This window comes from Maniola jurtina, chromosome 18 (assembly GCF_905333055.1).
Source record: "Maniola jurtina chromosome 18, ilManJurt1.1, whole genome shotgun sequence".
Classification (NCBI taxonomy): domain Eukaryota; kingdom Metazoa; phylum Arthropoda; class Insecta; order Lepidoptera; family Nymphalidae; genus Maniola; species Maniola jurtina.
Genome location: NC_060046.1, coordinates 11,767,936 through 11,794,600, shown reverse-complemented (window position 1 = coordinate 11,794,600; position 26,665 = coordinate 11,767,936). Strand labels below are relative to the sequence as shown.

At 39.1% G+C, this 26,665-nt stretch overlaps 1 protein-coding gene and 1 long non-coding RNA gene across 2 annotated transcripts; one reads left to right on the top strand and one right to left on the bottom strand.

Annotated features, from left to right (window-relative positions):
• The first annotated feature begins 336 nt into the window (after positions 1-336).
• Positions 337-6,935, top strand: LOC123874277 (brachyurin-like). The gene is made up of 5 exons (XM_045919520.1): positions 337-592; positions 3,773-4,040; positions 4,755-4,853; positions 5,280-5,476; positions 6,690-6,935. Exons 1-5 carry the CDS (start codon positions 401-403, stop codon positions 6,792-6,794), a joined length of 861 nt encoding a protein of 286 aa, XP_045775476.1. The 5' UTR covers positions 337-400; the 3' UTR covers positions 6,795-6,935.
• Positions 6,936-9,485: 2,550 nt separating this feature from the next.
• LOC123874278 lies at positions 9,486-24,689 on the bottom strand. The gene is made up of 3 exons (XR_006797881.1): positions 24,680-24,689; positions 14,459-14,466; positions 9,486-9,689 (listed from the first exon to the last, which is right to left on the bottom strand). It is a non-coding gene; the product is annotated as an uncharacterized LOC123874278 (long non-coding RNA).
• Positions 24,690-26,665: the final 1,976 nt, after the last annotated feature.

The window sequence follows — 26,665 nt, the reverse complement described above, 5'->3', positions numbered from 1 at the left end:
AAAAACAATTGTGTGCAAAGGCGGTCTTATTACTTAGAGCAATCTCAATGTTATTGTTTTCTTTAATAACTTTAGCGAAGTCTGTGAACCCTCTGTACATACACTCTCCTTCCTGTGAATAAGAATCATCTGAATTAACTGAGGACTTTGCATCTGTCTCGCCTGGCGTCACCCTCACCGGTTCTACCCATCTTAGAGAAGCCATGGGTATAGAAATCTGCGCCAGAGATTTTCCCCGATGTGTCCCTAGCCTAATGATCTCACGATAACTAATCTAGATTCAAGATACGTTATCGGTTATGATTCAGTTAATTAATTTATTAATATCATGTAAAACGTATTTATAAATAAACATTTCACAACAAACACTAGTATATTTCATTTAGTTTCTACTATTGACATGGGTTTGTTAATTTATTTTTTGATACAGTTTTTATACTTTTTGGGAAGTAAAGGCGACATTTTTAACGGAAAGGGCTACCATGCAGCGATTGGTATACCGAAAGCATATAAGTTGATGAGTGAAGAGGGATTTGTTAGCAGAATTGTTGGTGGTAAAGAAGTTTCTTCCGCTACTTTGTATCCATACCAGGTAAGAGTTAAGACATATAGAAATTTGTTTTAATAAAGACTAGAGGATGCACGCGACTTCGTCCGCGTGGATTTAGGTTTTTAAAGATCCCGTGGGAACTGTTTTATTTTCTGGGATAAAAAGTTGCCTATATCAATTACAGGGACGCAAGCTACCTCGGTACTAAATTTCATACAAATCGGTTAAGCGGATGGGTTTTGGGAATCCCGTGGGAACTCTTTGATTTTCCGGGATAAAAAGTAGCCTATGTCCGTCCCCGGGATATAAGCTAACCCTGTACCAAATTCGTCAAAATCGGTTAATCTGCTGGGCCGTGAAAAGGTAGCAGACAGACAGACAGACAGACAGATACACTTTCGCATTTATAATATTAGTATGGATTTACTAGTTCCTAAGTACTTTCGAATCATCAAGTGAAACTATCACAGAAACATCATCATCATCATTATAAAGCCCTCACCAGCTCATAAAAGTTATACGGGTCTCCTTTCAGACCGAGAAGGGTCTAAGTCTAATGCTTCTTAGTATTTGGATTTCTGTGGTCTAATGTCTAACCCATATATAATACTTAGTGTGCCACGCTGACCCAGTGCGTATTGACAGACTTCACAAACCTTTAAACATTATGGAGAACTTTCAGGCATGCCGGTTTCCTCACTTGTTTTCCTCCACCGTTACAGCAAGTGATATTTGCTTGCATACAAGTGTAAATTAAAGAACACCCCCGACAAGTGAAGGTTACAGTAACTAGAAAAGAGCTGATAACTTTCAAACGGTTGAACTGATTTTCTTGGATTATAGCTAAGAACACTTTCGATCAAGCCACTTTTCAAACAAAAAAACTAAATTAAAATCGGTTCATTAGTTAGGAGCTACGATGCCACAGACAGAATACAGATACACACGTCCAACTTATAACACCCCTCTTTTTCGGTCGGGGGTTAAAAATGCACTTAACTCCAAAGAGTTAGAGTAAGTCTTTACATGGAAATAAAATATAAACCATTTTTCTCATAGTTAGCTTGTATTTTATTCCAATACCGGAGCATCCTCAGGAGATGTAGATTCTACAACGCGTTATAGTAAGCAGGGTTCTCAACGAATATTGACACGATACAATAATTGCTTTGTGTGTTGGGGAGTTTGTAGGGTGTTGTGTACCTCGTTGGTTTAGTGGTTAGAATGTTTGACTGCAGATGGCTAGGTCCTGGGTTCGATTCCCAGGTCGCAGTCGGGGCAAAAAATTGTGATTGTTTGGATTTTTGTTAATTTCAATACCTAATAGCCCGTAATTAGGAAGTTGGCGGTGTTTCACCCTCGTGGTGGTGACGATGACTTCTTCCGCATTATTGCGAATAAGTCATTGGTTTCAAGCAAAAATACCTCACGCTGAACAGAACCGTGGCAAGTTCAAGAGCATCATGAAACCATTATTATTATACTGCACCCCTAGGGTGTCTATGGCCTTTTTCGAATATTTGACCACAGGCTTCCCGAGTAGAAGTTTTGGCAGTATGCCTTGAAGAGCGTTATTTTTAACCCCGATCTGTGTATCTGTCTGTGGCATCGTAGCTCCTAAACTAATGAACCAATTTTAATTTAGTTTTTTTGTTTGAAAGGTGGCTTGATTGAGAGTGTTCTTAGCTATAATCCAAGAAAATCAGTTCAGCCGTTTGAAAGTTATCAGCTCTTTTCTAGGTAAATTTCACTAGTCGTCACAATTTTTAATTTACTTGTTGTCTCTTTACTACATCGGGCGAACCTGCGAGCCAACATATTACATCTTATCGCCGAGGCCCTTCTCTTTCTCGATATCAACATGATCTTTAACTTTTGCTAGCTTGATTAAGGCTTGATTGTAGTCGAGTCGGTGTAGTGTGCGAAGACCTTTATATGCCTTAAAGCCTTACTGTTATTAATTAATTACATCCCTGTATACACTTGCATCACATACACTGCACAGATGTCGATCATCAATTATCTCAAATTAATTGAGATTAGATGTGAACCGCTTGTGTAACTAGATTATCCAAAGTCAATATTGCTACGCCTCATTAAGTGAAAATTAATAGCGACGATACACGCTCTACGACTACTACGACTGTATTTGTTACTAGGACCTTTTTTTTTTGTTGACGGGGGGGAAATCTTCACAAGATACCCGACCTCTTTGAGGAGAGATCGGGTTATGTGGGATTTGTACCCACTAAAACCCCCTCGATGGCCATCCTCAGCGCATATTAAGAGGCTCCGGGAACTCTTACGAACGTGCGCCGGTACCTCCCCTGCGCGACGCGACGCCCAGTGGGCTCATCCTTGTTACTAGGACCTAGGTAGCTCTTGCCCAGGATTACATACGCATGGATTTAAAAAACCGATTAACTTAATTAACGATTAACTTGATTAACGATATATGTAACCATAATGCTAGCAAAAACTTGGGTTATTATTATACTACCTAAACACAATCCAAAGCCAATAACCATTTGCCTCATTTTGTGGTTTTAGTGATTTAGTATTTTTCAAACTAGCAATGTATAGCGTGAAAAACTCGGGTCTATGTCCCACCTACGACGCGGCATTGACCCTGAATGGCCTATTTACGTTCGTTAACCTCTAGTGTCAGTCCAGATCTTTTATTTGCTATATAATATTGTGAATTAAAAAAAAATCGCATTTTTTTGGTGGTACCTTATCAGTAATCACGCTTTTGCACACCGTGTACCTATAGTACAAGTGTAAATTAAAAATTTATAACACCCCCGACAAGTGAAGGTTACAGTAACTAGAAAAGAGATGATAACTTTCAAACGGCTGAACCGATTTTCTTTTATTATAGCTAAGAACACTCTCGATCAAGCCACCTTTCAAACAAAAAAAACTAAATTAAAATCGGTTCATAAGTTTAGGAGCTACGATGCCACAGACAGATACACAGATACACACGTCAAACTTATAACACCGCTCTTTTTGGGTCGGGGGTTAATAAAACAAAGTCGTTTCCTGCCGTCTACCCCTATTTATGAAAATGGTGTCTTATTTTTTTTCAAATACTACAAAATAACCACACTCAGATACATTAGACATTAGTATCTACTCGTACGTTGCATCCCTGCAAAGTAAATAATAAGTAATATCTAGAAAAAAATAAACTTAATGTTCAAACATTTCTTTCACCAGGCTGGCATCGTAGTAACCCTCACCACTGGCCAAACGTCTCTATGCGGGGGAGCTCTGGTCTCCAACACCAGGGTCCTGACAGCAGCTCACTGCTGGTGGGATGGCCAGATCCAGGCCAGGCAGTTCACCATAGTCCTCGGCTCCCTCAAGATATTCTCCGGCGGTACCAGGATCACCACCAGGGATGTCGTCGTCCATTCCAACTGGAATACAAAGGACATAACCCATGACATCGCCATGGTCAAGATGTCCAGAGTCACTTACAGTAGTAAGTTGTTTATATGATCAAATGCTTTTTAGGGTCCCGCACCTCAAAAGGGTAAAAGAACCCTTATAGGATCACTTCGTTGTCTGTCTGTCTGTCCATCTGTCCGTCTGCTGTGTCTGTCAAGAAAAGCTATAGAGTACTTAACGTTGACCTAAAATCATGTTTGGCAAGAAGGTAGGTCTTATTGCACAAATAAAGGAAAAAGTCCGAAAACCGTGAATTTGTTGTTACATTACAAAAAATAATAATTAGTATTTCCAATTTTCAAAGTAAGATAACTTAACCAAGTGGTGTATCATATGAAAGGGCTTTAAATGTACAGGCCATTCTAAAACAGATTTTTATTTATTTTGATACATAATAGTTTTTGATGCATCGTGCAAAATTTCGAAAAAATACCGACTACGGAACCCTCGGTGCGCGAGTCTGTTTCGCACTTGGCCGGATTTTTAGGTGTCTTCTTGCGAACCGTGTAGTGGCTAGTTACTCGTACCAACCTACTGACAAAACCGTGCCGTCGAGTGATCTAACGTTCCGGCACGATGCCGCGTGGAAACCAAATAGGGGTATGAGTTAAACCCGTACTGAAACCGCTATACCCCTTCCACCTTAGACTGAATCATCATTTATTAGCACCCAGTCAAGAGTGTGCCTCTCAATAAAAATATTTTGGAAAGGAAAGGGAAATATGTTATCATAGTTTTTATTTTGCAGACAGTATTCAAGCAGTCCCATTGCCAGCTTCATCTGACGCGAAGCCGAACTATGCTGGGTTGGAAGCGGTTGCCACTGGGTACGGAAAGATGAGGGATGGTATGTATTTAAAGATGAGTTTAATGAAGCGTTATAATGTGATCTACCATGCCATACTCTTTGCTATACTCTAAGATAAACGCGAGCTAACCTGTAGGTTAGCCTGTAGGTTTAGTAGGTTAGACTATCGTGGTGGAACCGTAGTCAAGAGCTAATTTGACACAAAATAAAAAAAAATCTGAGACGTCATGAGATACAAGTGTAACTCTGTCTTACTCACATCAATGGGCGATAATAATAATAGGCGCTGCTCAGTAGAAGAGGTGGTGTATTCGTTTTTTTTTGTTTCCGTTTTACTTACTCATCCTCCTTACTATTTACGTACTCATCCCATACGTTTAATAAAAGCTCTGCTTCAGAAACCTTTGGCAATCAATATCAATACTTTTATTAATATATTATATACAATAATAATACTTTTTTCAGCACAAAACGGCTTCCCAAGTACAACCTCCCTACATCATATAAATTTGAAGATCACCAGTAACGCGGCCTGCCAGAGTAGATTCGATATACCTCTACACGCAAGCCATTTGTGTACCGACGGTGGTGGTAGAGTTGGGACTTGCGATGGCGATTCAGGGGGACCACTGACGGTTAAGTGGAAAAATAAACGGACTCTGGTAAGATTTTATACGATGATTAAGGGCCTTAACCTAAACCTTAACGGTTGAAGTGGGCAGGCCATGTTTTTAGAGTTCCGTACCTCAAAAGGTAAACGGAACCCTTATAGGATCACTTTGTTGTCTGTCTGTCCGTCGTGTCTGTCAAGAAACCTACAGGATACTTCCCGTTGACCTAGAATCATGAAATTTGGTAGGTAGGTAGATCCTATAGCACAAGCACAGCAATAAATCTGAAAACCGTAAAACGTAATTATACCAAGTGGGGTATCATATGAAAGGGCTTTACTTGTACATCCTAAAACAGATTTTTATTTATTTTTATGTATAATAGTTTTTGATTTATCGTGCAAAATGTTGGAAAAAATACCCGAGTACGGAACCCTCAGTGAGCGAGTCTGACTCGCACTTGGCCGGTTTTTTTTTAAATTTAATGACTAGCGCTTGGCTGCAATCAGACCTGCTGGTAAGTGATGATGCAGCCTAAGATGGAGCTTATAGTAAGGCCGTGAATGTCTATCGGTTATTCAAACTATGTGCTCTGCGCAATTGCGCGTTGAAACTTCAGATTTGCAACTCGTTGAATTATGTCGGTCACTCTGGTTTTCCAACGGATCTCCTCATTTCTCATTTGGTTACGTAGAGAAACTCCAAGCATAGCCATCTCCCATCTCCATCTCTCCATCGCCCGCCAAGAAATTTTGAGCTTATAATATGAGGTCTATAGTTAGCGACTAACGGCCAAAATTAATGCTCAATCTATCTTTAACTTGTCGATATGTTACTTAGCAACGCTGTTATTTGTCAAAAAGACTTTTGACGAATAACAACATTGCTAAGTAACTTATCGACAGATTACAGGTAGATTAATTATTAGTTTCGGCCGTTAGTTAGTTGACTGTTAGTTAGTTTCGGATCCATAATATACCATCACTGGCAATATGCACTGTTCGAAGACTTTGGTCTTCAAAAACTGTAGAAATTTGGACAAAAAGACATCTTGAAGATTCCTGAACGTAGTCCAGCCGAGTTGGATTATATGTTTTATGTATCCATGTTTCTCAAGGCGAATTTATTAAGGTGTGAAATTCTGTTGCCTGATTTTTATAACTTCATACCTTGAGTTGGTCTAGCTTATTCTCTTGTAGATCATGGGATCCCAGGTCCGAGTCCTGGATCAGACAGAAGGAGTCATTACTTGTTGTTGTTTCAGGTTGGAATCGTGTCCTTTGGACTTGCAGATGGTTGCCAAGCCGGGTACCCTTCAGTGTATACCCGGGTAACATCCTTCCTCACATGGATTCAGAATAATCTCTAAACCAATTAATGATATCAGCTGATGACCAGTGCAATATTGTGGCGACGAATTGATGAATTAATAAATCGGTGTATATTAAAAATAACAATGTACATACGTGTAACATTGAAAAATGACTTATTAAAGATCCAAAAATTGTTATTTTTTTATTTTTTTTACTACTTATCATTTTTAGTGAGAGTTTTTTGGGTATGTTTTGTCCTTGATTAATTGACTTGTTATTAAATATTATCATTGAAATGTTCTCTTTTTTACCTGGTTAAACAAAAAATAATCACACTAATATTAAAAAGGCGAAAGTTTGTGTGTATGTGGGTATGTTTGTTACTCCTTCAAGGAAAACTACTGGACGGATTTGGCTGAAATTCGGAATTGAGTGGGATTATTTTCGGGATTGACACATAGGCCACTTTTTATCCCGGAAAATCAATGAGTTCCCACGGGATTTAAAAAAAAAACTATCCACGTGAACAAAGTCGCGGGCATCAGTTAGAGATTTGTGTAATCCCAATTATTTCAAGAATAATGTTGTGCGCTCCTAAATAAATTAAAGTATCGTTAGTTAACAATTCGGTATCCTTAATGGGCCTTGACCGTTAATTAGGGTAGAAGGGACGCCCATGATTTATTTGTTAATTACTATTAACTAAGTTTTGATGTATGGGTCAGTTTACAGTGATTGTTAACAGTTTCTGTTGTTTTTGATAGATTCGATGGATAGATTAGTGAAGTTTCTAAAGTAATCTTAAAAATCCTTTTGACTAGGAAACAAAGTTTGCCATTTTTAACCCCCGATCCAAAAAGAGGGGTGTTATAAGTTTGACGTGTGTATCTGTGTATATATCTGTGTATCTGTCTGTGGCATTGTAGCTCCTAAACTAGCGAAGCGATATTAATTTAGTTTATTTTTGTTTGAAAGGTGACTCGATCGAGAGTGTTCTTAGCTATAATTCAAGAAAATCGGTTCAGCCGTTTGAAAGTTATGAGCTCTTTTCTAGTTACTGTAACCTTCACTTGTCGGGGGTGTTACCTATAAATTTTTAATTTACACTTGTCCATATAGAGAGAGAACCAGCGCGTACCAGACCTTTATTTTATAAAAGCTGAATGTTTCTCTGCGTATTGTTCCCAACACAGGGAGGAACGATCAGCACCTTTTTAACACCTTTATTACCTGTTATCTCCCAAAGCCACCATCGCTCCAAACTTCATAGCCGGTAATCGTTCCACCCCGTGCTGGGGAATGGGGAACGCAGAGAAATTTTCAGCTTTTATAAAATAACGAAGGTCTGGCATGCACTGGCTCTTTCTCTATATAAAGGCCGTCTCTTTTGTGGCGGCTCGCAATTTTTCGACGATATCTATTCTATACTAATAAACAAAATTGAAGTTTCATGTCTGTTTGAACTGGCTAATCTTCGGAATGGCTAAACCTATTTTGACGAGACTTCCACATATAAGTAGAGGATTAACCAAGGAGTAACATAGGCTACTTTTTTAACCGACTTTGAAAAATGGAGGATTTGTGCTTTTCTACCTATGTACACTGATATTTCCAAGATTTCTGAACCGATTTGCGTATTTTTTTTAATCGATAAAGGATCTTTGCGACGTTGTTCGATAAAAAATTTGGATTCCGCAACTCCTCAATCCTGATGCTACAGGGGATCTGACCAATCCACGCGGGCGAAGCTGCGGGCATCATCTAGTGTCAAATGTTAGGCCATTGTGACGTAAAAAAAATAGGGTTACTTTAGGGCTACCTGGGTTAAATGTACTAACGTCGAAGCCTCGGCGTTTATTAGACATAGATAGATAGATAGATAGAACACTTTATTGCACACAAAAACACATGTAAAGGAACACAACACAGAAAGAAGAAAACAGAAAAAGCAATTGTGTGCAAAGGCGGCCTTATTGCTTGGACCAATCTCTAGACCGGGCAACCTTTAGAATTTAACCTAGAGATTCCGTAACTATCGTAAACTGTGATATTAATAAACTTTTCTCTAGTTATTACGCTATCTTGTGTATAATTTTCCAATACACAAAATATTACCCCGTCCCTTGTTATCTTGTTTCCAACCGCTTCCTGACCGAAAGTGGATATGTTATGAATAGCAGTAGTTACTTATCGAAGCCTAAAACATCAGCGTCCCTTCGGATGGGCCATTTAACTTGATTGAGTAATAGTTATTCTAAAAACGTGAACGTTCCATCGCTTAGGATTTATGAGCACTGCGGAAAATTACTTTAAGTGGACGAGTGAGCCATGAGTGATTTTCATTATATAAGCATAGGTTGTTACTCACGTATTTAGTCGATGTAAGTCCAAGTAGTTTCAAGGTATAGTTATCTTACTTTGAAAATTTAAACGCATTTTAATTTTTTTATATGGTGTAACCACAAATTTATGGTTTTCAGATTTATTCCTTTACTTGTGCTATAAGACCTACCTACCTGCCTTTCATGATTCTAGGTCAACGGGAAGCTGTACCCTATAGGTTTTCTTGACAGACACGACGGACGGACGGACGGACAGACAGACAGACAGACAAGAAAGTGATCCTATAAGGGTTCCGGAGGGGTTCGGTCAGCCTTATATCGACTAAATATATGAGTATAGCCGTAATAACCTATATAGGTAAGTACTAGTCTTATGACCTACATAATATAACATGTTAAAAAAAATCTAAGGAACTGCAGTGCGTAGATATCCCATTAAAGATAGTTGCGGATCCCCTAAAGCTTAATTGATGAATATCCTCCGTTTTGGAATGCTTCCAAATAGATATAGTTGTTCAGTATAAGTTGGTCAGAGTTATTGCGCTCGTTAGTTGTAACTTTCTGCGTATCGACGAGAATTAAAAATGTATGTGCGTAAGTTGGCGATATCTTTCTTTTAGTAGCCATTTATTTATAACATGGTATAGTATATATAGTATGTCTTGCACTTATATGTGTGTAAGTGCAAGACACTTTAGACAAAAAGTTGAAATGGTTCAACTTTTGACTGTCTATTTTTCGTTGCTTTGTCATTTATGATAAGGGAAAGCAACGAAAAATGGACACACATAATAACTGAAAGGTTACTTCGAGATAGACAAAGGAAAAGAGGGAAACAATACAGGTGATGGTAAGATGACATAAGAAAAGTAGCAGGAGCAACATGGAAAAGGATAGCGCGTGACAGGCAAAGGTGGAAGTTGTTGGAAGACTCCCATGTGTCGAGAGGACACGCACATGGACAACGCAATGTTTTTTGTTTGAAAGGTGGCTTGATCGAGTGTTCTTAGCTATAATCCTAGAAAATCGTTTCAGCCGTTTGAAAGTTATCAGTTCTTTTCTAGTTACTGTAACCTACTTGTCGGGGGTGTTATAAATTTTTAATTTACACTTGTTCTTCGATTAAACGTCACTCGACGTTGGTAAAATCAGCACTGTCAGCTTATAAAAACTAAAGTATAGGTAAGTACCTAGTACTAGGTATATTTATTCTTCTCTAGGTGGCAATTAAATAGAGGTTGGTGTAACGGGCGTATACCTGGTGTATTACGTCGTGAGAACCCGTTAAGACCCCGTTTCATTGCGGCTAATCCCGTCGCCGCCATTATGGCTTGTTCAATTGAATTCAGGGGATGTATTCTAATTTATCTTTGGATTATGGGCACATTATGGGGACAAGTATTGATCCATAATGATGACGTATGCTTAAAATTTTGAAAACCGTACACCATAAAAGCCACATGTAACATGTTTTACACTACACTAGCAATCGCCCACGGTTTCACCTGAAAATATTATCATCACACATAACAGTGGTCTCTTGTAGGGACTTCCACACCCCAATCTTGTGCCGCCTGAATTCAGCGGCTCTCTGCGACTCGTTTGATGTCGTCTGTCTACCTAGTGCGGGTCTACTAGGACTGCGTTTTCCGGTGAAAGGGCGCCATTCTAGCATCTTGGGACCTCAACGACTTTCGGCAAAAATATGGTTAAATCATCCTTATTCTCTATCCCGTAGGAACTTAGCAAAATACTTTCCTTGTTCCTTGTCACATTATAAAGGGAACCTACCTGTATGAAATGTCAGTTTTATAACCCAAGGGTTTGGATTGCGTGTTGATGAATGACTTTTGTATTTATTTCTGAATTACTTAGCTTAGATTTTTGGCTATAAGAGACTTTGATTCGCTGGTGAAAGACTTCGGCCGTGGCTAGTTACCACCTTTCCAGTAAGGACGTGTAGCCAAGCGATTTAGCGTTCGAGTGAAACATCGCATAGAAACTTATTAGGGTGGCATAGGCGCACGTTCGTCAGAGTTCCCGGAGCCTCTCAATATGTGCTGAGAAGGGCTACCGAGGGGGTTTTAGTGGGTACAAATCCCACATAACCCGAGTGGGTATCTTATGAAGATTTCCCCCTCGAAAAAAAAAAAGGTGGCATAGGTACCACTTCCAACTTAATATAAGTAGATACAAAAACTTGAATTGAAAAAAATAATCAACAGTGGATTGGAGCTAGTTTATCCTTATATAATTAATTCTAGGTACACACAAAACACTTATGTACAGTAAAATAGCTGCAAGTAAAGGCAAGACCTTAATATATAACCTACCAGGTGCAGCTTGCAGGAAGAAGCTATTCAAGCACGTTTCTACAGGAATCTGAAAGGAAGCCACGAAGAGTTACAAAGCAACCGAGTGTGGTCTGCTTTGATTGAGTCTTATTTGTATTCCGAACAGCGATGCGCCTCTGCCCGGTTTGCAAACTGTTTCTTTTATATCAATAAAATGTTTTACGTGCTAATTTTCATTTTTAGGGTTCCGTGCTCGAAGGGTGCCAATGGGAACCTCTTACTAAGAATCCACTGTCCGTCCGTCCGTCCCTTTGTCTGTCAGCGGGCTGTATCTCATGAACATCGATGTATACTTATGAACCGTAACTGTGCGTCCACACACTGCTCTACTCGCGCAAATAATCGCGACGCGCCGCACTAGGTCGCTTGTCTTTGCAACACGATGGACGTCGAAACTCTGGCGGCATGCGCGCTATTGCATATCGACACAAGTGTAAATTAAAAAATTATAACACTCCTGACAAGTGAAGGTTACAGTATCTAGAAAAGAGCTGATAACTTTCAAACGGCTGAACCGATTTTCTTCGATTATAGCTAAGAACACTCTCGATTAAGCCACCTTTCAAACAAAAAAAATCGGTTCATTAGTTTAGGAGCTACGATGCCACAGACAGATAGACAGATACACACGTTAAACTTATAACACCCCTCTTTTTGGATCGGTGGTTAAAAATAGGGAGCGATGGGCATGAACGAAGAACATGCGAGTAACGCGGCCACACTACGTCTCTGCCTCCGTTCCTCGTTTCTTCCCATGCCACATGGGCAGTGTGTGGACGGGGGGTGATAGGTAGAGTTGAAAATTTTACAGAATATGTATTTCTATGGCCGCTATAACAACAAATACCTACTATTTGTAACTAGAGGATGCCCACGACTTCATCCGCGTAGATTTAGGTTTTAAAGCTCCCGTGGGAACTGTTTGATTTTCCGGGATAAAAAGTTTCCTACGTCAATTACAGGGACGCAAGCTACCTCGGTACCAAATTTCATACTAATCGGTTAAGCGAATTGGACACACTTAGGTATGCCTTTATAATATTAGTATGGATAAACGTAGGTACGAGTATATCTATCACGAACAAAGTCGTAGAATCCTGCTAGACACAGTCATATAAACTTATATCGACATTTGCGTCACGTGCAAGTTGTCAAGCGCAACATACAGAGCATCCATTCTAAGCAATGCGGCGACATGTTCAGTGAGGGGGGGGGGGGGGGCGGCCATTGTATTGCTCTTTGACGGTTTTATCTGCATTGTTCTACGCTCAACACACATTGCAGATTGAATAAGGAAATAGAAATATATTGTTTGACACTTTAATAAAATTATTATCTCCTTTTAAAGTATGAAACAAGGGTTCTTAGGGTTCCATATCTAAAAGGAAAAACGGAACCCTTATAGGATCACTTTGTTGTCTGTCTGTCTGTCCCTTCGTCCGTCCGTCGTGTCTGTCAAGAAAACCTATAGGGTACTTCCCGTTGACCTAGAATCATGAAATTTGGCAGGTAGGTAGGTCTTATTATTACAAGTAAAGGAATAAATCCTAAAAAAATAAAGGAAAATAGGATAAAAAAAAAATAATGTGTTTCAATTCTCAAAGTAAGATAACTATACCAAGTGGGGTATTATATAAAAGGGCTTTCTTTACCTGTAAATTCTAAAACAGATTCTTGTTTATTTTTATGCGTAATAGTTTTTGATTTATCGTGCAAAATGTCGGAAAAAATACCCGAGTACGGAACCCTCGGAGTCTGACTCGCTCTTGGCCGGTTTTTTCTTGTTGATAGCTTAGATAGATTCTTAGCCCACTTAGATTGCATCGTCAGTCATCAAGGTAACGATTGCAGTCAAGGGCTAACTTGTATCTGAATTTAAAAAATACAATTTTTAGACATTGTAAAACTCTTGTTTTACGTTAGTATGTTATACCGGTGTAGTTTTTTACAGTTTTTTGTACATTATCTTCTTAGACTAGCAATCCCTAAGGCCGTTTTTGTCTGAGACCGATTTTTATTCTACAAAAGTAGTCGTAATTAGCGTTTATACTGATTTTTGTCGGTTGTCTGCGTTAGGCGTAAACTGTAAGGAATATCTCGGCCACTTGAAACAACGGTAGAAGTAACGAAGCAGTTAATTTTGATTGCTCGTAAACAGTTGTGTTATCTTGTAGTTTATAGTTCAGACTCGGGTACGCTTGACTATTGTGTTACCTTTTTAGGTTTCCGTACCTAAAGAGTATAAAAACGGGCCCTATAATACCACTCTGCTGCCTGTCTGTCTATCTGTCCGTGTCCGTACTCCGTATATGTCGTACTTTGTGTTTTTACTGACTTTTGTCGGATCGACTATTGTCGGTTGTCTGCATTAGGAGTAAGTAAACAGTAAGAAATATCTCGGCCACTTGAAACAACAGTAGAAGTAACGAAGCAGTTAATTTTGATTGCTCGTAAACGGTTGTGTTATCTTGTAGTTTATAGTTCAGACTCGGGTACGCTTGACTATTGTGTTACCTTTTTAGGTTTCCGTACCCAAAGAGTATAAAAACGGGCCCTATAATACCACTCTGCTGCCTGTCTGTCTGTCTGTCCGTGTCCGTACTCCGTATATGTCGTACTTTGTGTTTTTACTGTTTTTTGTCGGATCGACTATTGTCGGTTGTCTGCATTAGGCGTAAACAGTAAGAAATATCTCGGCCACTTGAAACAACAGTAGAAGTAACGAAGCAGTTAATTTTGATTGCTCGTAAACAGTTAGTATTATCTTGTAATTTATAGTTCAGACTCGGGTATCCTTTCTTGGTTAACAGCATTATTGTATTACCTTTTTTAACTTTCTTCTTTTCTTCTATAGTGATACAGATTTTTGTGAAACTTAACTAAATGAGATAACTGGATTTAAAGAAAAATAAACGGACTTCTTCCGTTTTATTTTAAACTAAAGGTTTAAAGCGGTGAATATAATATAAAAAAAATTAAAGCCTAGTGGTTTAGTTTAGCCTAGGGGGAACATTGTAAGGAAACCTACATGTCTGAGAGTTCTCCATAAAGTTCTCAAAGGTGTGTGAAGTTTGCGATTCAGCTCGTAACCAGCGTGGTGGATTATGGCTTAAACCCTTCTCATTGGGAGAGGAAGAGACTAGTGCTCAGTAGTGGATCGGTGACGGGTTAAGATGATATTGATGATACTATATTTTCTTAATCTATGTATGATTTAAAAGCTGAGGTGAGCCAATTAAAAGACTTTAGACAAAATTCTGCCAAAATAAATAATCCGTTAAGAATTTCGAGAAAATTAACAATTTCGCCTAATATTGTTAGTTAAGGGCCTGAACATACACGACGCGTGACGGTAGCGACGAAGTGACTTGTAGAATAAGATACTGTATGTTTGAAGGCTCTGCAAAGCATACGTATGGACTACGCTGCTGCCGTAAAGCCCTGTTTTATTGCAGGGTACCTTCTTTCCTTACATTTACCTTCTTTTCATGTAATACAAAACGCTTAAAGCTACTGCAGCGTAAATTCATTTGTAACCTATTTTCAAAAAGGTGGAGATTTTCAATTCAATGCGTAATTCTTTTTTCCAATAGCATGACTTGCCATCTCGCCTAAGCAATTGATGATGCAGTCTAAGCCTGCTAAACAGATCGCCCCTGTGATGAACGGATCAAAATATAAAGGCCACAATGGAAATCCCATTATCTGAGACTTCTGAGTGTTCAAGAAAGGTATCCGTTAGGGAGGAGTGGAGACGGATGGCAAGTCACAGCTGAAATGACGACTACGATTAGTCGGGGAAGACTATAGCGCCTAAGAGGAAGAAGATAGCCATCAACACACACACACACACGTCAAGGTTGTCGCCTTGCGGTTGCCGTCACGCATCCTGTCTGCCCAGGCCCCTACCCCGGAAGTCACACCCCTCGAGGATAACTAAGCAATGTAAACGGCGCGGGCCCGGAATTGAGCGTAAATATTAAATGCGCGTTTATTTTATTTTGCAGAATGGTCCATTATTTATCACACTTGTTGCTTTAAATTGGGTTCATGAAAAATTCAATCCAAATATCTACAAAAGGGACAGAGCGTTGTTTGAGGACCTCCAAATATTGTTTGCTCAGGATATTATGCTTGTTTAGGTCTGATCAATGGCACTAGGCCTCTATAAGCCTCATAATATTTTATGTTACCTACCTGATATTCATATAAATATTTTATTTTGTGCCGAAGAAATAAACCTTTTCCTATGTACGGGAACGGTGTCTGTGTACTCGACATACCAATAGGGAAATTTCTCACCGAGAGGTGTTGTGCTCGGGGCGCCAGCTGGACCGACGCAACGGTTATATTATGTTGAAACATCTATAGAATATAGTGCAGATTGATAAACGCTCCGTCGATGCGATTCAGATTTGCGTGTTCTACTTGAGCTTCGCCTGTATCATACTGGTGCTGCCATCTATGGTGAGTAGCGTCCAGCTTGGTTTCGTGCAACGAGTAATTATTGATCAATCAATCAATTCCGTATGAGTGAGAGGGGCCATGGTATGGAAATAGGTTAGGGGTTAAATTTTGGTGAATGTTCTGAAACAACCCCTTAATTGTCCATAATTAACCTCTTTAATTGTCTGATGTTCAACGAACCCAAGCTTGATAAACTTGACATCTTCAGACCTTACTGACACAGCATCAAAATCTGACCACTATTATTTTCTACTAGGTATGCGAACCTATTCGTTGAGGCCAACTCTCACCGAATTTTGATAACCTTCCTGGCAAGGCGATGAGGCAGGGAAGACCTTCTCCTTCTGACAGGAGTCCTGTTCTCAATAGTGGGTAATCTCGATCAACCTATGCACTGTAGTGCATACATATAAGATGAAACAACACATATAATAATAGATGATATTCAAGGATCTACAATACCTTCAATCATTTTTATTGTGAAAAAGTTATTCTTATAGGGTTCAAAAAAATATGGCATGTATATGATGGCCGAAAGTTCCCTCATAAAACCGATCATAAAGCTGTATCGAATATCGACTACACTTGCAAAAAGACCTACGTGAATAAAACACATCTGGGCCTCGCTCCGAATGGCGCACAAAAAATATTCAGAATACCCTCCCGGATTATACAACGATTCTCTATGAATTTATGGGCTTTACTTAACACGGGAAGAAAGGGTAAACGATCATCCATACCCACTTGTTTAAATAAATCTTGTGAGAAGAAAGGTAAGGAAGTTGGTATCTACGCAGCAGGACCTCGGCGATGTCATATTATACTAGTTAACCCACCCCGGCTTCGCTTGAGTGGGATTTTGAAAATCAGCTGGGTCTGAATATCCAAAAAATCCTGAAAAACGTACTCTATGGCCCGAAAGCTCAATCATACCAGTTTTCATAGATAGTCGTATAACTTAAAAACTTTCATACAAACCCTCGTAAGTATAGGAATAGTCTATTCCTAAAGTGTGTCTGTCTGTCTGTCTGGTACGTTTTCACGGCCCAACCGCTGAACCGATTTTAATGAAATTTGGTACAGACTTGGGACACATCCTCGGGGAGGACCTAGGCTACTTTTTATCCCGGAAAATCACAGAGTTCCTACGGGATTAAAGAAAACTGAAATCCACGCACGCGGGCGAAGCTGCGGGCATTCTCTAGTCCATACTAATATTATAAATGCGAAAGTGTCTGTCTGTCTGTCTGTCTGTCTGCTACGTTTTCACGGCCCAACCGCTGAACTGATTTTAATGAAATTTGGTGCTTTTAATTTAACTGATTTTAATGGACTTGGGACACATCCCGGGGGAGGACATAGGCTACTTTTTATCCTGGAAAATCAAAGAGTTCCTACGGGATTAAAGAAAACTGAAATCCAAGCGGGCGAAGCCGCGGGCATTCTCTAGTTACTTATAATATATTAGTAGGTACGGAATGATTAAGCTTATATTAGGGGTATTAACAGGTTTAATTAACTAAAAGCACTTTTCCAAAGTAAGAAATTGATTAGGTAACCTGTAAGTGTATACCTAATACCTACCCTAGGTAGAAAATAATTGAGCTAATAATATTATGAAGCTATCCTGCAGCTCTGCAGTGGAGTTCACTAATTGGTTTAAGCTCATAGAAATAAATTGTGTCCACCTGGAGACGTTAACTGGCTCTTACTTTACCTTCGTACCTAGATTTACCTTTGTACCTGGATTTGGAATATTCTAGAACCATTTACTTATTCTTTTAACCACTAATTCATGACAAAGCAGTGTTTAGCATTCTCATATTATCCCTTTGACCTAGAACCATGAAATTTGGCAGGCAGGTAGGCCTTATAGCACAAGTAAAGGAAAAAATCCGAAAACCGAGTATTTGTGGTTAATTACATCATTAAAATAAAAAATAAAATGTGTTTAAATTTTCAATGTAAAATAACTATACCAAGTGGGGTATCATATGAAAGGGTTTTACCTGTACATTCTAAAACAGATTTTTATTTATTTTTATACATAATAATTTTTGATTTATCGTGCAAAATGTCGGAAAAATACCCGAGTACGGAACCCTCGGTGCGCGAGTCTGACTCGCACTTGGCCAGTTTTTTTTCTAAATTGATCCAATCGAGCACCAAATCTGAGACAAGTAGGTATTGAGATAGTGAGTGTCACACCACTGTACCTGTGGCTGTACCAGATGTCACAAACATTAGTATTTAGTACCTAGACAACTAATAAAAGCTTTAGTGTCCAATAAAAGGCCATTGGCCATTCTGACAACAATAAAGCATGGGCAATGGCCGTGTTATACATTAAAGTTTATAGAGCCAGTTGGATTAATGATAATCTTCATGCTTGTGACCTTAGAAAGATGAATTATTACGTAGGAAAACTGATTACCAAGAAATCATCAATCCAACTTCCAAATTAATACTATAAATGCAAATTAAGTGCATCACTCAGGATGATTTAAAAAAAAATACAGACTAGTACTTGACTGCAATCAGATCTGCTGGTAAGTGATGATGCAGCCTAAGATGAAACTCGCTTGCCTAGAAGATGCCTTATTCACTTTTTACTTGAAAGATTCTAAAGGTGCCATTACATCCAAATCTGTCTAGTACGTACGAATCAGACCAAGGGTTCCGCACCATCGCAAAATATTATGTAATTTTTTTTAAACATGGCGGCCATTTGAAACTCTTATTATAAACTAGCTGATGCCCGCAGCTTCGCCCGCGTGGATTGGTCAGATCCCCTGCAGCATCAGGATTGAGGAGTTGGACTCCAAATTTTTATGAAACAATGTCGCAAAGTTCCTCTATCGATTAAAAAAGAAATGACGCAAATCGGTTCAGAAATCTCGGAGATTTCGGTGTACATAGGTAGAAAAACACAACTCCCTTTTTGAAAGTCGGTTAAAAAAGTAGCCTATGTTACACTCCCTGGTCAATTCTCTACTTGTCTGTGAAAATCCCGTCAAAATCGGTTCAGCCGTTCCCAAGATTAGCCTTTTCAAACAGACAGACAGACAGACAAAAATTTTAAAAACGTATGATTCAGTTATAGTATCGTTCAAATAACCATATGACCTTAATATGCGGTAGTTATTTCGAAATTACAGACAGACACTCCAATTTTATTTATTAGTACAGAGTATAGATTGTCGTTATATCGGCAATAAAAACACACAGTGTCAGCACTGTACTTATTACAGTTCATGAGATACAGCCCGTTGAGAACAGACAGACGCACGGACGGACGGAGAGCGGAGGCTTAGTAATGGATAGGGTCCCGTTGGAACCCTTGAGCACGGAACCCTAAAAACCGATCGAGTTACATGAAAATATAAAAGTAACTATAATAATCCTTTTCACAACTTGATTAATGCGATCGTCCTTGCCAAACCATTTTCTTAACATTTTACTTACCATAGAGTAGATACGTAGATAAATTACAAAAAATGGCTGCCCAAAAATATTCTAAATTATCTCAGCAGACATCTTTTATTCGTAGGGCATGGACATAATATATTATATTAATGTCAACATAATATACCGAACACAAATTTCGCCAAAAATGGCATGACCTGAAATTCATAACTGAGATAGGGGCTTCTTTAGGGGACCATTCAAACGACATGTGTCATATTAAAATACAAGGCCTTAAAAAGAAATTATTCGAATATTTAACTAAGAATATTTTTTATAGTGTTGATGAATATCTAAGATGAGATTTTTGTTTTTATTTTATTTTTTTAAGTAATCTTGTAATATTTTTAAGACTTGTAATATTTTTTTAATGTTAAGTATTCAGAATTGTAAATTCCTTTTATTGTATACTTCATTTATTCCAAACAAGCGAAAATGTTACTTTTAATTTAATTTGTCTATTCACTATTTTGAACACAAAATTAATGTATTTGCATGCCAGCTTGGTGTGATACAGCTGGACTATTTCTATAATTACACCTGTAAAACCTGTATCAGCAAATAAATAAATTGATTGGTTGATTGATTGATTGATTGATATTATTTATTATTATTCAACCTTTATACAATGCATTAATTGGTATGGCTCTGTTATTGGTCTGGCTGTTATTAGTCTATATTGGTCTGGCTTCTGTGGTGTCCGGAGGGTGTGGCTGTGTTAGGTGGTTGGTGATGAGTGTTTCATCATCGTCCAATAACTGGCTGCCCCACCAGTTTCTTGCCTGTCTAGTTTGGTGACGGGGGACGGAAATGGGGTGGATGGGGAACGTGGAGAGGGAATTGCCCTCCACGCGAACCCTAGCCCTCGGGAGGACCTGTGGATGATGGACACGGGCAGGGTCGTCGTTCACAGTGTGTTCCTCGGGATGTTAGGCGTGCTGTGGTTCCGGCATGCTTTTAACGGTTTTGACAGTGGTGGGTCTGCTGTGGCGGACATCCGATGGCGGAGTAACGAGGCTTTGTCGGTCCCTTGAGTCTGTTGTCAGCGGTGATCGAAATTCGTGAGGTTTTGAGTGGGTACGAAAATAGTGCAACGGATTTGAATCGCCGATCTTTCGGATTACAGTCCGCTCCTTTAACAGTTGAGCTATTGAGACTTTAAGTTTTATGCATCAGTAGGATACATAAATTACAAAAAAAAAATAGTGGTCAAGTTGCGGTCATCGGAGCTTGCGAAAAAATCTTGTAAAATCTTCATCTTTTTTATCCGCGGTAGCCATGGACATTTATTACATTGTTGTCAACATAATACCGATCACAAATTACTACAAAAACCCCTCGCTCGTAAAGCTGAGGGTCGTGGAAATTTGTCACCGTGCCTGACGATCCATCATGCCAAGGACAAGGATTCTTAGGCTCGCTATACACGGTACTAGTGTCCTAAAGCTAAGGTGAGATTTATAGAGCGCACTTTGACTTTGCTCAGACTTAAAAGGGCTCTCTTCGTCACTTACTCCATACAATCGTAGTCCCAGTTTAATTTGAATATTAAGCTACCAAAGTCCATGAAATCTTGCAGACATATTCTAGAAACTAATATCTGTGCCTGTGGTGTTTTAGATTTTTCTAAAAATATGTGGTTTCAACATTAAAGGAGTTCAAAGATTTGTATGTGAATTTTTAAGACCGCGTAACGTTGAAACCGAATATTTTAACAGAAATCTGGAAACCACAGGCATAGATATTAGTTTCTAGAATATTCTGCAAAATTTCATGAACTTTGGTAGTTTAACATTCAAATGAAATTGGAACTACGTTTGTATGGACCGAGTGACGGAGAGACCCCTCTTAAGATTGAGTTAAAGCGAGACAGATTTATGTTAGAGTTATACGTTTGTCTCGTTTTAACTCTGTCTTTAGTCTAAGCAAAGTCAGATTGCACTGTATAGATTTCACCGTTAGACTACTCTTGGACGCAAAGAGGCTTGACTATTGTGCTCAGCAACGTTTAAAAGATGATTGGTAGAAATGAAATTTGTCTCTATGCGTGACGATCTATCATGCCAAGGACAAGGATGCTTAGGCTCGCTATACACGGTGCGAGTGTCCTAAAACTAAGCCTATTCATGGACGCAAAAAGGCCGATGATTGCGCTCCGCAACGCGGATGATTGGTTCAAAGTCTCCGTGGCTGACTGTCCACCATGCCAAGGACAAAACAGCTTAGGCTGGTTATACATGACGCAAAAAGGTTGATGATTGCGCTTGGCAATGGCTTAAAAAATGATCGGTTGAACGTCTCGGTGCCTGATAACCCATCATACTAAAGACAAAGCCGTTTTGGCTGGTTATACACGGTGCAAGTGTCCTATAAAACTAAAACTACTCTTAGATGCAAAAAGGCTGATGATTGCTCTGGCAAAACATGTTTTTAATTCAAGTATCTTGGACGCAAAATTATCTGATCTCTCTCGAATGCGTTCTGTAGGTCGATTCCGAAAAACCTTCGTCAATCAATATTACAATAGCAATAGCTGTGATTGGCTAAAATGGTATTCTTGTTGTAATAATGCACTGTAGCCAATAGTGAGTCAGCGCCAACCAATCAGAGGTGATTGCGATCGTGACATTGTAGCTGTCATTATTTTTACCACAATCGAGCTGTATATTAATCTGGTACCTATCTACAAAGTATAAAGGACTTTTGTAGTTCTCGATCTGCCTTAGTACTGGAATAAAGCTGTAATAATGATGTGATCTGTATGATCTGTATCTATAATGATCCTATCTACACTGTATAGAATAGTTGACTTGTTCAGCCTTACCAGTAAAATAAAACTGTAATTTTGATATGATATTATGTATCTGTAATGATCCTATCTATAAGTAAAGTGGACTCGTTCAGTTCTCGACCTGCCTTAGCAGTAAAATAAAGCTGTAATTTTGATATGATGCGTAGGTAGGTAGCTATGTATAATGATATATAGTGGTAGATCCTTCTGGAGCTTCAGATGTTTCAACGGTTTAGAGGGCGGAATAGATAGAAAAGGTTGCAAGTTCTCATCTAATCCGTTTGACTAGGAATTGTCGACAGAAGTGAAATCTTAAAACTGTGAAATAGCAATGGTCTTCTTTCTGTTATTCTTTCTTGATTTTTAGGGTTCCGTACCTAAAAAGGAAAAACGGAACCCTTATAGGATCACTTTGTTGTCTGTCTGTCCGCCCGTCCGTCGTGTCTGTCAAAAAAAACCTATATGTTTTCTTGACAGACACGACGGACAGACGGACGGACAACAAAGTGATCCTATAAGGGTTCCGTTTTTCCTTTTAGGTACGGAAGTCGGAACCCTAAAAATCAAGAAAGAATAACAGAAAGAAATGCTAAGCTTTTAACTATAATTAGTCCAGTTGGGGTGCTAAAATGGCGACCTAGCAGTGTTGGAAGTCTCTTCACTAGGTGGACAGACGACATCAAACGAGTCGCAGGGAGCCGCTGGATTCAGGCGGCGCAAGATCGTGGCGTGTGGAAGTTCCTACAAGAGCTATGTCCAGCACTGGACTATATCAGTTGATAATGATGATGATGATGATAATTAATCACATAATATTATAAAGGCGAAAGTTTGTATGTGTGTGTGTGTGTGTGTGTGTGTGTGTATGTGTGTATGTTTGTTACTCCTTCACGCAAAAACCACTGGACGGATTTGGCTGAAATTCGGAATGGAGATAGATAATATCCTGGATTAGCACATAGGCTACTTTTTATCCCGGAAAATCAAAGAGTTCCCACGGGATTTCGAAAAACCTAATTCCACGCGGGCGAAGTCGCGGGCATCGGCTAGTATACTCTATATCTATCATGTTACTACAAACTCAAGGGATACTTCGAAGATGGTTGGTAATGTAATTATCCCGGGTCGCCGTCTGGCTAACTCGCGCTAATCATATCAGGTACATGTGACATCATGACATAGGTTATTGCGAGACAGTTACATCGTCCGTTACACCATTCCTAAACCAGATTAGATCCCTTTAGACAACTATCTCTGTTGGTTTGGTTTCACCTGGTGGTAGATGACACAGTTTAAGATGTAAGCGGCTAAACTTTAAAAAAAAAGAATATTAACCATGTTAAACTTGACTAATGTTCCCTTTTCCCCTCCAATTAAGCGTTAAGCTTGTGCTAGGAGTAAGTTCGATAATAGTGCAACGGGTGGGGTTTGAACCGCCAACCTTTTAGATTCAGTCCGCTCCTTAACCGTTAAGCAGGCTGTTGGAAGAGGTATGGCAGTTTTATTGAGCACATACCATCGGATTCTATAGAAATGGTTTTCTTGGCGGCACGGCTTTGCTTATAGGGTGGTAACTAGCCACAGCCGTAGCTTCCCACTAGACCAGACCAGAGACAATTTAGAAATTATAAATTCCCATTGTCCCTGCCGGAAATCGAACCCGGCACCTCCCACTCATAAGACCTCAGCAGGACTTCGTCTGTGATGGCGTTTGCTGGCGCGCGTGCTGTGCTTGTTTGGAGTGTTTTTTTTTGTTAAGAGTGGCTGGTTCTTGTGTTAGTTGGTATTTTTTGGTGGTGGAACTGACTGTGAAGCGCTCTAAAGGGGCGCCGCGCGTATGTCGGTGGGCGCCGACGCAGACGGAGTCCATACTTGTATAGTTTCCCTAACTTGTAAATAACTACAAACTTGACATTGGCTAATCAGAGTAAAGCCAGATTTAAAGAAAAAAAAAAAAAGACCACAGCACTCACCACATCGCCAGAGGGGTTAACGCGGGCAAACGGCTAGTTTCAGATTTAACCCGTGGGTTTGATCAATTTCAACTAGAATTCACATCACGTTGTATTCCGTCAGCTTGCAGCTCCCGAGGCTATGCCCATCGCTGTATGTGCCTTAATCAAGCATACGTAACAAGATTTGATATTATGACCATATTGTTAGGTTCAATTACCTACGTGACAGACGGTTAAAATTATGTTACGCGTCGTAGATGGGGCATTGACCCGAGTTTTGCACGCTATAGAATGCGGGTTTGAAAAATACTAAATCACTAAAACTACAAGTTAAGGCAAATGGTTATTGGAATTGGATTTAGTCATCTTTGGGTTGTTATGTGTTAGTATTTAGTAACAATGGAATAAACTAAGGATGAGATCTAAAGAGCGCACTCTTACTTTGTTCATTAGTTTAGGAGCTACGATGCCACGGACAGATACACAGATACACTGACACAGATACACAGATATATACACGTCAAACTTATAACACCCCTCTTTTTGGATCGGGGTTAAAAATTCAACAACACATTTAAAAGCAGCAGCCTCATGATTAACAAAAGTCGAGGTAGGCGCGTCATTCAACAAAAAACGACAAGTTTGGGAGTTATGAGGTACAAGATGAATGCTGACAATCCAACAAGCTGCGTATTCTGCTAAACTCTTACGTGGTCGGATGATTCTACTGCGGTTAGTGTGCGGGTTTGAATTGTGGAGCACTAAAAAACTTTTGTTAGAAGAATAACTGCAATAAATTCTTCTCAAATGCTCTCAAAAATTCAGTGAATTTATAATACCGCTGTACCGTTTGTATTCATACTAACCGCAAAAATGAAACGGTCGAAATATATTCTGTATTTGCCAGATTAAGAATACTCACCGCAGAATTGAAACGGTTGGAATATATTTGCCAGAAAAAGAACTAAACCGTTTGAAACACTAGAAATATTATTGTGGTTGAAAAAACATTTCAAAATCCTGTGAAAAATCTTTGATTTTTTTTGGGATACAAAGCGGCCTATGTCAGTCCTGAGAATGAAACTATTTTATATCATTATTGTGGTTGAAAAAAAAATTTCAAAATCCTGTGAAAACTCTTTGATTTTTTTTTGGGATACAAAGCGGCCTATGTCGGTCCTTAGGATGAAACTATTTATATCTATACCGATTTCATAAAATTTGGTTAACAATCCCGTGGGAACAGTTTGATTTTCCAGGATAAGAAATAGCCGCGCATTGCCAGAAACTAGCAACCCACTGCCAGACACCCTTCATCATTATAACTATAAGGGCGTCTGGCAGGGGATTGCCACGACAATATGTGTCTGGCAATGCATGACGTGATTTCAAATATATTCCGAAGAAAATATAATAAAAATTTGACTTCATACTTTGACTTCAGATTTTTTTACACCTTTATTACCTGTTATCTCCTTAAGCCACCATGATCCAAACTTCATAGTCGCTGATCGTCCCTCCCTGTGTTGGGGACAATACGCAGAGAAACTTTCAGCTTTTATAAAATAACGAAGGTCTGGCACGCGCTGGCTCTTAGTCCATTTGCTTGTAGAACGTGTCAACAAAATTTAATTGAGTTTGATTGGTTAATGAGAACTAAACTAAGTTTGTATGGAAAGAGTTTGGGAGCGTGCTATGTACAGTGCAACAATAGCTTATAAGCTATTTTATTATATTACTAGCTGTGCCCGCGACTTCGTTCGCGTGGAATAGTGAATGTTCGCCGTGATTCTTTAAATTGACATAACTTTTTTATTTATGAACCGATTGACATGAAGTAAACACTAAATGTTAAGTGAAGCTTACTACAATATATTAGTAAAAACCGTTTCTAAATCGAATAAGCCGTTTCTGATATTAGCGTGCACAAACACACAGACTAACAGACAAAAAAAAATTAATTACAATTTTGGGTTCGGCATCGATATAATAACAACCCCTGCTACTTTTTTTTATATATTTCCATTGTACAGACACCACTTTTCTACAATTTTATTATATGTATTTTTTTTATATATTTCCATTGTACAGACACCACTTTTCTACAATTTTATTATATGTATAGATTGTTACACTGTACAGCTAGGGATCTTCTCAGGCTAATAGAAGAAGGAATATACATATACAAATAAACAAGGAGTCCAAATTTCGTCTAAATATACAGCAGGCTAAATCCTACACCAGCACACAAGCCCACAAGACCGTATAAGCTGGATTAGGTTATATTAACTTGCTCAGACCGCCGACAGTTGGACGGGAGGGTGAAATGAAGTGGACTGCACGAGGTAAATTAACTATAGTACGCGACAGGTCGAGATGGCAATAAGGATATGAGGCGGGGGGACGCCACGCACACCCGCACGTCACCCGGCTATCCCACACCGGGTTACGTCAATCAAAGTTACGCGGTCTTAAAAAATTTCATACAAATCTTTGAGCCCCTGTAATTTTAAAACTACATATTTTTAGAAAAATCTAAAACACCACAGACAC

Coding starts and splice junctions, on each gene's coding strand:
- LOC123874277 (XM_045919520.1), top strand. CDS start 401: ATGGGTTTGTTAATTTATTTTTTGATACAGTTTTTATACTTTTTGGGA. Junction 593..3,772: donor CTACTTTGTATCCATACCAG/GTAAGAGTTAAG, acceptor TTCTTTCACCAG/GCTGGCATCGTAGTAACCCT. Junction 4,854..5,279: donor GTACGGAAAGATGAGGGATG/GTATGTATTTAA, acceptor TACTTTTTTCAG/CACAAAACGGCTTCCCAAGT.